This window comes from Petaurus breviceps, unplaced genomic scaffold, assembly GCF_028583685.1.
Source record: "Petaurus breviceps papuanus isolate PSGF00001 unplaced genomic scaffold, PetGlider_PUasm1.0 91133, whole genome shotgun sequence".
In the NCBI taxonomy this organism is placed as follows: domain Eukaryota; kingdom Metazoa; phylum Chordata; class Mammalia; order Diprotodontia; family Petauridae; genus Petaurus; species Petaurus breviceps.
Window position 1 is genome coordinate 63748732 of NW_027187419.1, and position 13968 is coordinate 63762699.

A 13968-nucleotide genomic window follows, 5' to 3' on the forward strand; every position below is an offset into this window, starting at 1 on the left:
TCCAAAAGAGTTTAAACTAAGTTAACTTCATCCAAAAGTACCCCTTCTGTGTTGGTTTGTGTTTGTATTTTTTATCAATCAATATTTTAAATTTTTTCCTAATTGATTTTCAGAAATACCTCACCTATCTGACATTTTCAGTCAAATCCCATTTTAAACTACTCATCATTTTTCATGGACCTCTGAAATGTTGTGGGGTTTTTTTCTACATGTATATAATCTGGGGAAAAAGTTGTATTTTTCCCTATATTTTTATATTGACTGGACAAAGTCCTAAAAAATAAGCTGAGATATTACTTTTTATTATGCCTCTTTCAAAGGGTATTAATTCTACACTTATGATCAGTTTGTTACTACATTGACAATCATTTCAATACTTTAAGGATGAGTCATTTCTTCCCTGTGGGATAACCCCATCCACCTATAAAGAACATGCCCTAGTAAACTGTTTAACTGGATATCATGGGAAAAATAAATTCACCACTTAGAGACCAATCTTCTAATTTCAACTTTTCTGAAGTTAGCTATGATGGACCTCAGACAAGAGATTTTATGACCAAGATTTTCAAAGTTGGCACAAAAAGGCCAGCCTTGCCATTGGGATGGGGTTAGCAAAACCCAGGGTCGTCTCTGTGACACAATGAGTCATAAGTGTAAGACTTTTTAGTAGTAGATGTGGAAGGTTAATATTCAAAAAGATTATGCATTTCTAAAAATCCACATGTTAGAAACAAATGAGAACAAGGCTGAAATCTTCTGTAAGTATATTCTTAGAACACAAATAGGTACAACTAATATGCTTTCTTTGTCACTCTTCACCTTGCTAGACTAGTGGAGCACGTGGGTTCTTGGATGTCATTTCTCTAATGACATTTTTTAAATCTCATTTCACCTTTATCATCCCTTACCTATAATGTGTTTCAGTCTATGCATCCCCACCATTTTGCTTTGAATGATTTTCAGTTTCAGTTCTTTAGAGATAGGAGTATTTCATGAGTGTCCATCATTAGTACTGGGCAAGTATTAGCATTAAGAAGATGGACCTTGGTTTCAAGGAGAACATGGTGGCTATTTAAGAAATAAACCATTTTGCAAGGCACTTAAACCTACTCTTCAGTTCAATATTGCCTTCTCTCATTGTCCATTTGAGATACCTGTTCAGTCAACTGGGATAAACTCTGTAGGTTGTGAATCCAACTGAATTGTCCATTTGGACAAGGATTCTTCATCTGCTTGGTTTTTCCTATGTGGATAGTTAGACTAACCCATTTTGACTGATTGCAGTCTACTAAATGAGACTGATAATGTTTGATGACTCAATACCATTAATACAAAGATATCCATAAGCAGGGGGCATCTAGAAAATCTCCAGGTATTCTTCCTTCTCCAGAGGGAATTACTCTTGCACTATGTACTGAATCTCCTTCATGACAGTGGTGAACACTTTTGGTTAACAAACATCCCTTTGGGCATTTTTTTTGTTTTGCTTGACATAAATTAGCAGAGGTTTATCAAAAAGTTATCCCTATTGCTATATCTTACATGGCATTTTGCATAATTTTAATGTATGCATGGAAGACAGCTCATTAAAGGAAAGCCCTTAAGGTAATATTTTGCTCTGCAAATAAATTTTTTAACTACAACAGATGGTAAGCACTGGGGGAGCTTGTATTCTTGACATCTTTCAGGCAGTTGTATTACAGTAAAGATGCTAAGTGGTGCCATGCATAGAGTGCTGGACTCAGAGTTTGGAAGACCTGAGTTCAAACACTGTGACCCTAAGTCACTGTTTGCCATAGTTTTCTCATCTGCAAAATGGGAATAATAATAGTAGCTACCTGCCAGAGTTGAGATAAAACAAAATAATATTTGTAAAGTGCATTACAAACTTTGTGTTATATAAATGCTAGTGATAATGACATCACAATGATGATGACATCACAATGATGATGATGACATGTTCCACAGTGGAATATCACCTATGACAACCTGCCTGTTTCTTTCTAATACCCTCATCATGGGTACTCCCAGTGCATGTATGGATTTTCCTCAGAAAAATGGAAAATTAACATACAGGTCAGTAGTTACTGATATTGTATTGGTTATGTTTTTTCTTTTAATAATAAGGTCATACATGTTTATATATAAATTTTATGCATATATAATCTTCTTTTCCAGATAAATTAATAATTAATCTATCAATCCCCTCAAAGTTATGCATTAACCTCTTCTCTGTATACTTGGTCTCTAGACCACCATTTTTTCCCACATTTGTTTTCTTAAGTTCCCTATGAACACAGCTAGGACTATGATGTTGAATCCAGAAAAAGGTGACTCCATTGTTCTCAATGTTGAAAAACATTTTAAATAACATCTTTGTACATATTTTCAATATTTCTTTTATTTTTACCCTTCCAGTTTTATCCTTAAATGTTCTTGGGATGCCTTTTCTTAGCCATGTCCCTTGCAAAGTTTTCTTTAAACTTTTTCCCCCTTTACCATTTATTGCTGTTTTATAAGGTAAAGCTGCTTATAATTTACTATCTCCCATAAGATTTTATAAATGAGTTTGTATTCTCAAATAGCCTTGCTTTTGATTGCCATACATTGCCATGAAAGAAAAAATCTTATTAAATATTGTGTGCAAAACACTGTGCTAAGAACTGAGGATAAAAACAGAGAAGCAAGACAATTTCTGCTCTCCAAGAGTGACATTTCAATAGAGACTATACTTATAGAGGTTTCAGCAGTAAATCAGATGGAAAGGCCCAGTGGTCCTTAAGATGCAATATCAAAGCATGGCAACCTATCTTCTTTAATCTTATTTCCATTTATAAAACCACATTCATTTCTGCTGTTGAACCATTTGATAGTGACAAAAACTTGGTGGTGAGAATATATTTTTTCAAAATCTTCAGTACTGAGAAAGTATACTGTATAGGCAGTTGCTGGGTTCCATCTCCATGAGGGAGAACCACGCCTTCCTGAAACAGTGGCTATAGATGCCAGGCTGATAGCAGGGCTGGTGATCTAGAGGGAGCTGCTATTTCCAGTGCTTTGGGACTTTTACCTGCCCATCTTTGGCAGATGGTCAGTAGCTGGTGGTGGTGGTGGTGGTGGGGATGGCCGAGTGGTCTGGGAGCCAGGGCTGGGCTTAGAGGTCCCTGTCTTCACTGGAGTCTGACAAGAGGTGGTCATCAGGGTAGAGGGGGAGCGGTTTAAGATGCTCAGCACATACTGTTTGTCGTCGTTCCTTGGAGGTAACTTGCTGCTTCAGCTGGGATCACCTTAGCAGTTGCAGATGGTCCATACTACAGTTGGTCAACATTTGGTATTAGTGGTAATGGAGGTAGCAGGCACCTTCTCTATAACAGGGCTTGCTCTCCTGGACAATGGCTGTAAACAGGGCTAATGTTCTAGATGTCGATGCTATTTCTGAGGCTCTTGGGCTCATAGTCCTAGACAGACTCCACTAAGGTCTGAGAAGAGGCCGTGGTGGAGATGGTTCGACCTTCCTGATATATGCCATTTCCTGTCTCTCCCTCAGAGTTACTTATTCCTTCCAACAGGTCAGATGTTTGCTAAGGCAGTTTCATTTTGTTTATTTTGGTCTACTCAATGTGAAAACTTACTTACAGCCATTAAACTTTTGTGTGAAATTATCAGTCTGGGGTGGCCAGGTAGCCCAGTGAGTAAGATCACCCACTCCAATGTCGGGATGACCTGGGGATCGAATTCAGGCTCAGACACTTAGCACCCACCCAGAAACACCTGGCCGTGTAACCTTGAGCAAGTTACTTAACCCCAATTGCTTAGGAGCGGCCAGGTGGCTCAGCAAGTAAGAGCACCGGCTCCAGTGTCGGGATGACCTGGGATCAAATCTGGGCTCAGATACTCAGCACGACACCCATAAATAACTGGCCGTGTAACCTTGAGCAAGTTACTTAACCCCAATTGCTTTAAAAAAAAAAAAGAAATTATCATAGTCATATTCCACCATCAGCCCAAGCCATCTTGCCATTAGCGCTTCTACTGCACTGCTTTCCTTCACCTGATCCTGCTAGTACCCTCTGGACTAAGCTTCCAGAAACTATATCCCTAGTCACCAGGAAAATTAAATCAGCTCAACTTTGAAACCCAGTCCTGGAGCAGACCTGTCTTGATTAGTGAGTGTGTTTGCAAATTCACCTACCCGTCATATCTAGCTAATTAGTTTCAAGCCACCCGTTAGCTACTGGAGCACGTGTCTTCTCCCCTGCCCCCACCCACATGCTCCTTTTTCATTTTCCTCTTCTGGCACAGTAATAAAATTGATACCATTGTTTATGGGAAGTTCATGAAAGCTGACATCCCTACAGGTCAGTTTGAAATCCTTGTGACTCTCCAAACCAAAACTTCCTTCCCTGGCTAACACTGTCCTTCAAATATAAGCCTCTTGAGGACAAAGACTGTCTTGCCTTTGTATTTTTATCCTCCCTGCTTAGCACTATGCCTGACACATGGAAAATACTTAGTAAATGCCCTTCATTCATTTTTCGGTGTCAACAGCTTGTTTAAATTCATCAGGTAGGAGCCGTATAAATTGCATACCGCATTTTTTTCTTTTCTTATTATTCTGGCTTTCTACTGATTTTTATCTTTTTCTTAACAAGTCAGTGGTCTACATAAGGCACGTTATAGTCACATTAGCCACAAACTGTTTCCTGTCTTTCCCAAGTTTTAATCTATTTTATTTCTGGCAAAGTTATTCAATATTTGCCATATCCAGCATTTCCAAATCTTTTCTCAAAATAAATATTCATAATGTGGACAGTCATGAAGCTTCTGTGTAACTTACAGACCTTTGACCTCTTTTATTCCTAACTCCTGAACTGTATCTTCAAATGTACTTCTTGCCATCCTCACCCATTCTTACCTTTGCATAGAAGTCACCAAAGTATCAAAGTAGATGTTGCTCTAAATTGGAGGAACCTTGACATGGTCTTTACAGAATTTCTGTGCCTTTTCTTCTTCTACAATGGATTTGGATGCATAGGCTGCAAATATTTTCTTGGTGATCTTTCTGCAAATATTTATCATGAACCCTGCAATGCAAGATGACCAAATGACTATATGAAGTCCTACTTCTTTAACAATAAAACAAATGACACCAACTCCTTCCTATGTAGGAGAACCTGTGAGCCATCCCTCCATTTAGCTAGAACTTCCTCCTGTCTTGGCTCCATTTATATTCAAAATGTCCAGATTGATATCATTCAGTTCCTCCAGTAGAATGTTCACTCACAGGGCCATGGACTAGATCTCACGTTTAGAGCATCAACAGCTATGGTAATACCTATAGATCGACTAAAAATCCATCCTTAGCATTTCCTGCCTCTTTTTCCATCACTATGCCACTGTCATGACAGAAGCAGAAGAGGCCCAGCCACAAAGACCCAAGACCTGGACTGTGTCTCCTCTTCTTAGCTTCCATTACCTAGTTGCCAGCTTCCTGGAGCTGAGCCTCTCTATACTTAACGAGGTTAGTCCTTGGAAAGCAGACCCATCCTGTTGCCAGGGCTGGACTTGAGCCCTTTCCAAGCTGGTAGAATCTTCTAGAGCTTGTGCTCCATGAGCATAGCCTTCAAAAACTCAGGGTCATCTTCACATCACAATGAAGCACTGCCATAGAATTTCTCAATAGTAGAACATCAAAAGTGCCAGTGAATCAGGAGTCACATGGTGGGTGCAAGAGGGCAGTTGCCTATTCCACTGATGATGTAGGCTTAAGAAGTGGCATAAGAGGTATCATTGAGGAAATAAACATAGAGTAAGGATTAGAAAAGGAGGTTATGAAACTCTTGTTATGAAACAAAAGTAAGAGATAACATGTGAACAGCCTCACATGTTATGAGATCTTTTAAAGGTAATGAGTTACCAAGCTCCTTTTGCTCTATATTAACTGATAGAGTTAAGATTTCCTTGTAAACTCTCCATTTTATCATTTCTTATGACTCAATAATATTCCATTGCATTCATTTAGCATAATTTTTTGCCATTCCTTAATAGGGGGGCAACCCCTTAGATTACAGCTATAGGTTACTATGAAAGGAGCTGTTATAAATACTTTTACATATATGGCTTCTTTGCCTCTTTCTCCAATCTATTTGTGGTTATTATTTTACTCATAAGCCCCCATCATTATGCTCTCCACTTACTATCAGGTAGTAGTCTCAATTTGCTTTTAGCAAATGTATTTACCAAGATGGTATAGAGAAGACGGTAGTTTTAAAATCTTCCCTCAAACTCTCTTAGCTCCCAATTCCTCAGCCTCCAAAATCCTATGATCTACTCCTTCATTCCACCTCAACCATAGGAATGGTCACACATGGATCTCACCATTACCCACAAGTGATCCAATACCATGCCTCGTCATTACCATGTCTCCGCTGCCTTTTCCCTCCACTCCTTCAAGCTCTCTTCTCCCACTGGTATGTTCATCCTGAAACCTCCTTTTCGAGGAAGGGCCTAAAATCAGTCATCTTTCATTATGCCCATTTTCACCTCCCCCAGTAGAATGTAAGCTCTCTGAAAACAAATACTAGCTTTCTTTTTTGCTTGTATTTGTATCCTTAGCATTTGGAATGGTTCCTGTAAATGCTTAATAAGTACTTAAGTATTTACTTAAGTAAATGTTTAATAAATACTTATTCATTTGACTTAACTTGACTTCCATTTCTCAATTAGAAACTGTGATATTCCCGTTTGACTGTAACCTCCTATCATTCTACCTCCCCCTATGCCTCATACCTCCTAAACCTATTTTTTATTGTCATCAAGATCTCTAAGCCCTCCACCCCTTAGAATTTCTCGGGTAATTACCCCTGTTCTGACTTCACTTTCCTCCCTAACCAGACTCATCCCAGTTGTTAGGCATTTCAACTTTACATTGTCCTCTGATCTTGAATCCCTTGTCTCCTTGTCCTGTTACCACTCATCTGCCAAAACACAGCTGTGGATTACTTCCACCATCTGCCTTCTCCATTTCTTTTCATGATACACACGGAATGCTACTTAGGGAAATCTCACAACCATGTTGACTGGTACATTACAAATTCATATTATCTAACCTCAACAGAGCCCTAACTGCAGCAAGGGAGTCTTTTTACTCCTCTTAATTTATTTCTTATTTCATTCCCCTCAAGAGCTAGTTCAGAACTTGTCTTCCCATTCCCCACTGTCTCTCTCAGCTGGGGACCTTGCCTCTTACTTTACTGAGAAATTTGAGAACATTTGATGCAAGCTTCCTCTCATTCCATTCCCTTTTTCCCAGTCTCTGACATAGATGGCCCTTTATGCCAGAACAACCTCTCTACATGTTTACATACCTCTTATCTTTTCCAGTAGATCACATCATCAATCATATCCCTTCTTTCTATAATGTTCATCCTCTCCCTTTCTACCAGTTACTTCTTTACTGCCTTCAAACATGCCAGGTCTCCCCTATTCTTAAAATACTTTCACTAGATTTGCCCATCCCCTCAAATTACTATCTTATTTCTCTCCTCCTTTTCTCAGCCAAATTTCCTTGGAAAAAAACTCATTAAGTCAAATTGCAAAGAGTTGAGTGAACAAGGGGAGAAGATGCAGAGGAAAAAAGCTATTTTTACTTGTTTCCTCTACATCCTCTCCCCTCATTCACTCAACTCTTTACAATTTGACTTAATGAGTTCATCAGGCAATTGAAACTGCCTTCTCCAAAGATGTCTCTATTGTCAAATCTGATAGTTTTCTCTCTGTTCTAATGCTCCTTCACCTGCCTGCTGCATTTGTCATAGTTGATCAGTCACTCCTCCTGGATACTTTCCTGTATGGGTTTTTGTGGTACCACTCTCTCTTGGTTATTATTCTACCCGCCTGACCACTCCTCATTCTCTTTTGCTGACTGGCTTATCAGTCACATTATACCCCTCAATGTAAGTGTTCCCAAGGTTCTATCCGAGGCCTTTCTTTCCCCCTCTCTCTCACCTCCTCATCCTTTTTTCCCTCCCTTTTTCTCTCTCCCTCGCCCTCCCTCATCATCATCAATTATATACAGATACACCCCAGATGTACATCATCAAGCTCCAATCTCTCCCCTCGGCTTTAGTAACACATCGCCAATTGTCTATCAAATATTTTATCCTGGAATATTTTATCCTAGGAAATACCTCAAAATCAACATGTGCAAAACTTAGCTTTCTATCCAAATCCTCTCCTCTTTCAAAGTTCCGTATCTCTGTCAAAGGTACCCACTTTTATAACCTAGGGATTATCCTAAACTGCTTGTTCTCCATCAGCCAGTCAGTTACCGAATCTTACCCTTTCTGTCTTCATAACCTCCCATACCCAAGGCCTTACTTATCTCTACTCATACAGTTACTACCTTAGTTAAGGCCCTCATCAGCTCTTGCCACTCTTACTACAATAGCCTCCTAGGTAGTTCATCCTACACACTGCTGCTGAAGTCATTTTTGTTAAACTTGCATATCACCATGAAAGTTTAAACAATTCTAGTGTCTTCCTCTTGCCTCTCAGTTAATATATGCATTTACGTTTAACTTTTAAAGCCCTGTGCAACCCAGAGCCAACATATCTCTCCAGTAGTATTGGACAATATTTCTCCTCCCATTTCTGTGAGCTAGCCAGACCATGCTCTCTGTTTCTCATACACGGCACTTCCTGTCACATCACCATGCTTTTTCACTGGCCATCTCCATTCCTGGAATGCACTATCTCCTCACATCTACCTCTTAGAGTCCTTCATGTCCTTTAAGATGCAGCTCAAGCAACATCTTCTGCATAAAGCTCTTCCTGATCCTCCCAACCACTGGTGCTCTCCTTCCCTCCCAAATCACTAGGAAGGAAGATCTCAGTTCAGACATACTCTCTGTGGGATGGAAAAACAGCTGCTGAGAGGCAGTAATGGAAGAGTGTGTCAGAATAGCGTGTTAAGTGGTAAAGTGGTGCCCACAGCACCCAAACACAGAAAGACACTGAAGAGGACATAAGTATTTGGTACTGAGTTAGAAATTTTCAAGTGTAGATAGGGGATTTTCTTTTCAGCTGGGGCTTTTAATTAATTTGAACATGTCTTGTTATGAAGTGGTTTTCTGAAAAAGACTAATTTGGAACAATACAATGAGCCTGATTGCGGCTTATTTGTTTCTGGGTTTTCATTTGGGTGGCCCTCGTTGATGAGCCCCAGTATGTGGCCAACAGCTCCATAGTGACTAATGAAGGTTCTTTCCTCTGTTGCCCTATCCAGGGCCATTGAATTATATATATTGTCAAGTCAATGTGCATGATTTTAGCTACAATCCATCATTTGGGAGTTGATGATACTTCTCAATGCCTGTTTCCAAATACAAGAAAGGGATGCCATGCTGAGGAGAACTCTGATGATGGATGATTTTTCTCCTCAAATATAAATCCACTCTCTTTCCAGTTCATTGTGTGACTTCTCTTCTGGACACGGGACTTCCTCCAGCCTTAGTCAGAATATTTGGATTCGTGTAAAACCACAGAGTTCTTTCTAATTGCAGACCATGCTAGGAAGAAATGTAATTAATAGCTTCTCCTAGAGCCTGCTCTGACCATAGGGTCTGGCCTGATTAATGAGAGCTTTCCTCTCATCAGTTAGAACATGAAAACAAATTGCTTGCATAGTCAGAATGAGAAAGGCTTAACCCTGACTAATGAGATTCTTCCTGTCTGGAGGAAAATGGCCCCCCATCTTCTTAATAACATTTACATGACATTACTTTTTGCCTAGCTCCTACAAATTATTGCTGTGTTGACACTGGCCCACTGAGAGCAATTGTTCCAAACGCTATAAAGAGGATTCCTTTTCCCTGGTGGAAGCATCTTAAAATTGAATCTTTGCATGAGTAGGGTGATTACACACTTTATGGTCCTATCCATCCCTCTGTTTTCTGGCAGCCTCTTTGACCTTAGAACAATTCCTTTTCCTCAATAGGAGGATTTTTTTTCTTTTGTTCTTGAGTAAATGAGATCACTATCCCACCCATCAACCAATTACAACCTCTAGAACCTTCGTTTGTAACAAAGAAGTAGTTTAGCAAACCAATGCATTGGCCATATCTAATAACATGCGTCATTCTATAACTGTAATCTATCACCTCTCTACTAAGGGGAGGGAGGTGTGTTTTACTGCTGGTCATCTGAAGTCCAGAATGATCACTTCACTGATCAGAATACTGCTGTCTTTCAGTGTTTTGAGAAAAGTCACTCTTTGGAATTATTCTAACCCAGGAAGAAAAAGATAATTAGAAAATTGGGGAAGAAAAGCTAAGTCATTTGACTGGTCCATCATGAGGAAAAACTTGAGAATTGGGTCAGCTCTATGACATCGAATGCTGGAGGTTTTCTTCTATGCTTCCTTCAGAGGACAACTATCAGATAATCTCTCGATGAAGAGAATGGTATTGCAAAGACAAGCCACAACACAGTAATGACATGTAATGTTATGGAAATGGAGGCACCAAGGCACAGTAGAAAGACTGCTTTAATCACGGTCTGGGATTTGAATCCCTGTTCTGCCACTGGGACTCTGTACAAGTCACCTTTGTGACTTTGGGCACATCCTGCAATCTCTCTGACCTTCATTTTCTCACCTGTATAATGAGGGAGTTGTACTCCATGACTGCTATGGTCCCTTCCAGTGTTATGGCCCTGTGCCCAGAGCCAGGCATTCAGTATCCCAGGTTTCATGAATACTCCTAAGCTCAATATCAGGCAAGAGACCAATTTAACAATGTGTTTTTTCTTCTTCCTAGAACTGATGTCTGCCCATGAGCTTGAAAAGAAGGAATTGGAAGACAGTTTTGAAAAACTGCGGTTGTCACTTCAGGTTAATGCTTTCATTATCTACTTACTGCAGCTGGGGAAGTATCAGCATCATTACCATCATCAAACATTTAGGGAACATCCACAGGACAGAAGGCACTGTGCTGGGCAAAGAAGATGCAAAGAGACACAAGCCCTTTCCCTTCAAGGAACTTGTATCCTACTTGGGAAAAATAGAACAGCCGGTGGACAAATGGGATCAAACGTAGCATATGCTAAATGCTAAGTGTACAGAATCCTAGGAGTAAGTGTCAGGGGAGTTCAGAGGAAGACGGTATCTGAGTGTTAACATGCTCAAGAAAAAGTTTAAGGCATGATGAGGACACTGAACAATTTGGGGCTGTCTGTGGGAGTGATAGAAAAGGGGAAGGGCAGGGGGTGGCTAGGTGGCTCAGAGAGTAAAGCACTGGCCCCGGAGTCAGGAGGACCTGAGTTCGGTTCCGGCCTCAGACACTTAACACTCACACAAAAAAACTAGCCGTGTAACCTTGGGCAAGTTACTTAACCCCAATTGCCCTCCAAAAGCCAAAAAAAAAAAAAGAGGGAAGTGTGTCCAGATTAATTTAGAGAGGTAATTGTGAAAAACCCTGAATGACAGGTTAAAAGATAGTGACTTTATCCTATGGGCAGTGAGGAGTGATTGAATGTAGAGAAGTTTAAAAAGTGATTTTTCTGTCAGATTAATCTGGAGGCACTAAATAGTGTTGAATGAACTCAACAGGAGAGATTGGAGGCAGAGAATTAACTAGGATACTACTGCACTAGTCCTGAAGTGATTAGAAACTGGCCCAGATGGTTGCAGAGGTAAAGAATTTGGAATCAAAATACCTGAGTTCAAATCCAGGCCCTGCTGACTACTACTTTGACTGAATCCAAACTTCACAGAACGAATTCTTTTATCTTTTTTTTTTTTTTGAGGGTGGAAGGCTGGGCAATTGGGGTTAAGCGACTTACCCAAAGTCACACAGCTAATGTGTCAAGCGACTAAGACCAGATTTGAACTCAGGTCCTCCTATCTCCAGGGCCAGTGCTCTATTCACTACACCACTTAGCCACCCCTAACAAATTCTTTTATTAAAGGAATTTGTTCTGTGAAGTTTGGATTCAGTCAAAGGGCTGCACTTGAGGACCTAGATGGCCACATGTGGCCTCGAAGCCGCAGGTTCTCCACACCTGGGTTGACCTATGTTACGTCTAATGACCCATCTAATTATAGACTAGTAATCGGAAAGAAAGAAAAAGTTAGTAGGAGCTGTTGATTTACTGGATGTTGAAGGAGGAGGAAAGAGAAGAGTCAAGAATGAATTAGACATTTTAAGCCTGAGTAACTGGAACACGCTGGAGATATGCAGAGGGAGCAGGCCTAGTAGTGGAGATGTTTGGTTTTAGATGGGTTGAGTTCAAAGTGTATAATAAAACATTTTAAAATGGACTGGACTTCTCAGGAGGTAGTGAGTCTCCCCATCACTGGTTATCTTCGAGCAAAGAATGGGATGGCCACTTGCTGGGTACATTGAACATGGACTTCTTTGGGTATGTATCTTGGCCTAGCTGGCCCCTGAGGGTGCTCCAACAGTGAAATTCTGTAATCTAATAAAACATCCAGCTGGCAAAGGGAAAGATGGTGCTAGAGATGGAGACAAGGGAGCTGTTAGTCTAAGGGAGCTGTGGGAATAGATGGGATCACCCAGAGCCAAGGGAGAAAAAAGCCTAAGAGGGTTGAGGACAGAGCTTTGAGGATGCTGCACTTAGCTGGGGGGAAGGAGGAGGAGACAGTAGACACGGTCAGAGAGGTGGGAGAAAAACAAAGAGTATTGCACAGAAAATAAGAAGAGGGTTTTTCTGTGAGAGCCACTTAAGAGGGTTCCGTTTTTGCTTCCTTGCCTCTGGCAGGCTTTTCATTCCCTGCTGGCACCTGCCATAGGTGTTTTCAGCTTTGAGATTTCAGCATATATACCTCATCGTTGTTCATAGATACTTACTGAATCACCAGCAACCCAGAATGTTTGCTGCCTCCTGAGACCTAGCCCTGCTGAGACCAAAATAGTCAACCAAGCCCATCCTCTCTTCCTGGCCCAGATAGTTGTTCTTCCTGTTTTTTTCCCACACCTCTCCTGTGTGTTCAGCAAAGAAGGAAAGCTCAGTTGTGAGCTGTATAATAGAATGATTTTTTAGGCTGCATTGTTTAAGACCAGCTGTGACAGTTAAGCAAAAAGCATACTTTATTCTAGTGAGTAAAAGGCCGAAGAGGCCCTGAATCTTCAGCTCTGGCCCTGTTCCATGGGCTGAAGGTCCGGATCCTAGTGCCCAACTGAAAAAAAAGTTTCTTCATCTGCAAAAAAGGAGAGTGTTGGTTGAACCATATGTCCTCCAAGGGGTCTTCCAACTTGAAGTCCTCTGATGCTGTGACACTTGATCTGAAATACTCAGCTATACTACCTAATTTGCCATTTGCCCCTAAAGGGCTCTGTGGTCACATGCTTTTTCAGGTCCCTGCCTCCCAGAGATACAGGCCCAGTGCATCTGCTAAATGAGGAATTATAAGGAAAGCCTGTCAATCATGAAGGAACTGTTGGTGAAACTCCTGTTAGGATCTTGTCCCCTTTTCTATTTATTACATGGGAAAGCCAGGTAGGAAAGATCACAGGGCATGGAGTCAGGAAGACTGGAATTCAAATTTAGCCTCTGACATTTACTAGCTATGTGGCCGTGGGTAAGTCACTTAACCTCTGTCTCCCTCAGTTTCCCCATCTATAAAATAGAGATAATAATAACATCTACTGCACATGGTTGTTATGAGAATCAAATGAGATAATATTTGTTCTTGGTACATAGTTTTGTTGTTCAGTCGTTTCAGTCATGTCTAACTCTTCGTGACCCCATTTGGGGTTTTCTTGGTAAATAGTAGAGTGGTTTGCCATTTCCTTGTCCAGCTCATTTTATAGATGAGGAAATTGAGGCAAATAGGATTAAGTGACTTGCCTAGGGTCATACAGCTAGTAAGTGTCTGAGGTCAGATTTGAACTCAGATAGATGAGTCTTCCTGACTCTAGGCCCTGGCACATAATAGGGTCTGTATAA

General features: G+C 40.6%; 1 protein-coding gene across 3 annotated transcripts in view; it reads left to right on the forward strand.

Annotated features, from left to right (window-relative positions):
- MTUS2 (microtubule associated scaffold protein 2) overlaps positions 1-13968 on the forward strand; it is a 732715-nt gene that overhangs the window by 699655 nt on the left and 19092 nt on the right. For all 3 annotated transcript variants that reach the window (XM_069080726.1, XM_069080725.1, XM_069080724.1), the window contains one exon: positions 10818-10891. In XM_069080726.1, the coding sequence (XP_068936827.1) occupies positions 10818-10891 (74 nt within the window). The remainder of the gene's footprint in view (positions 1-10817; positions 10892-13968) is intronic.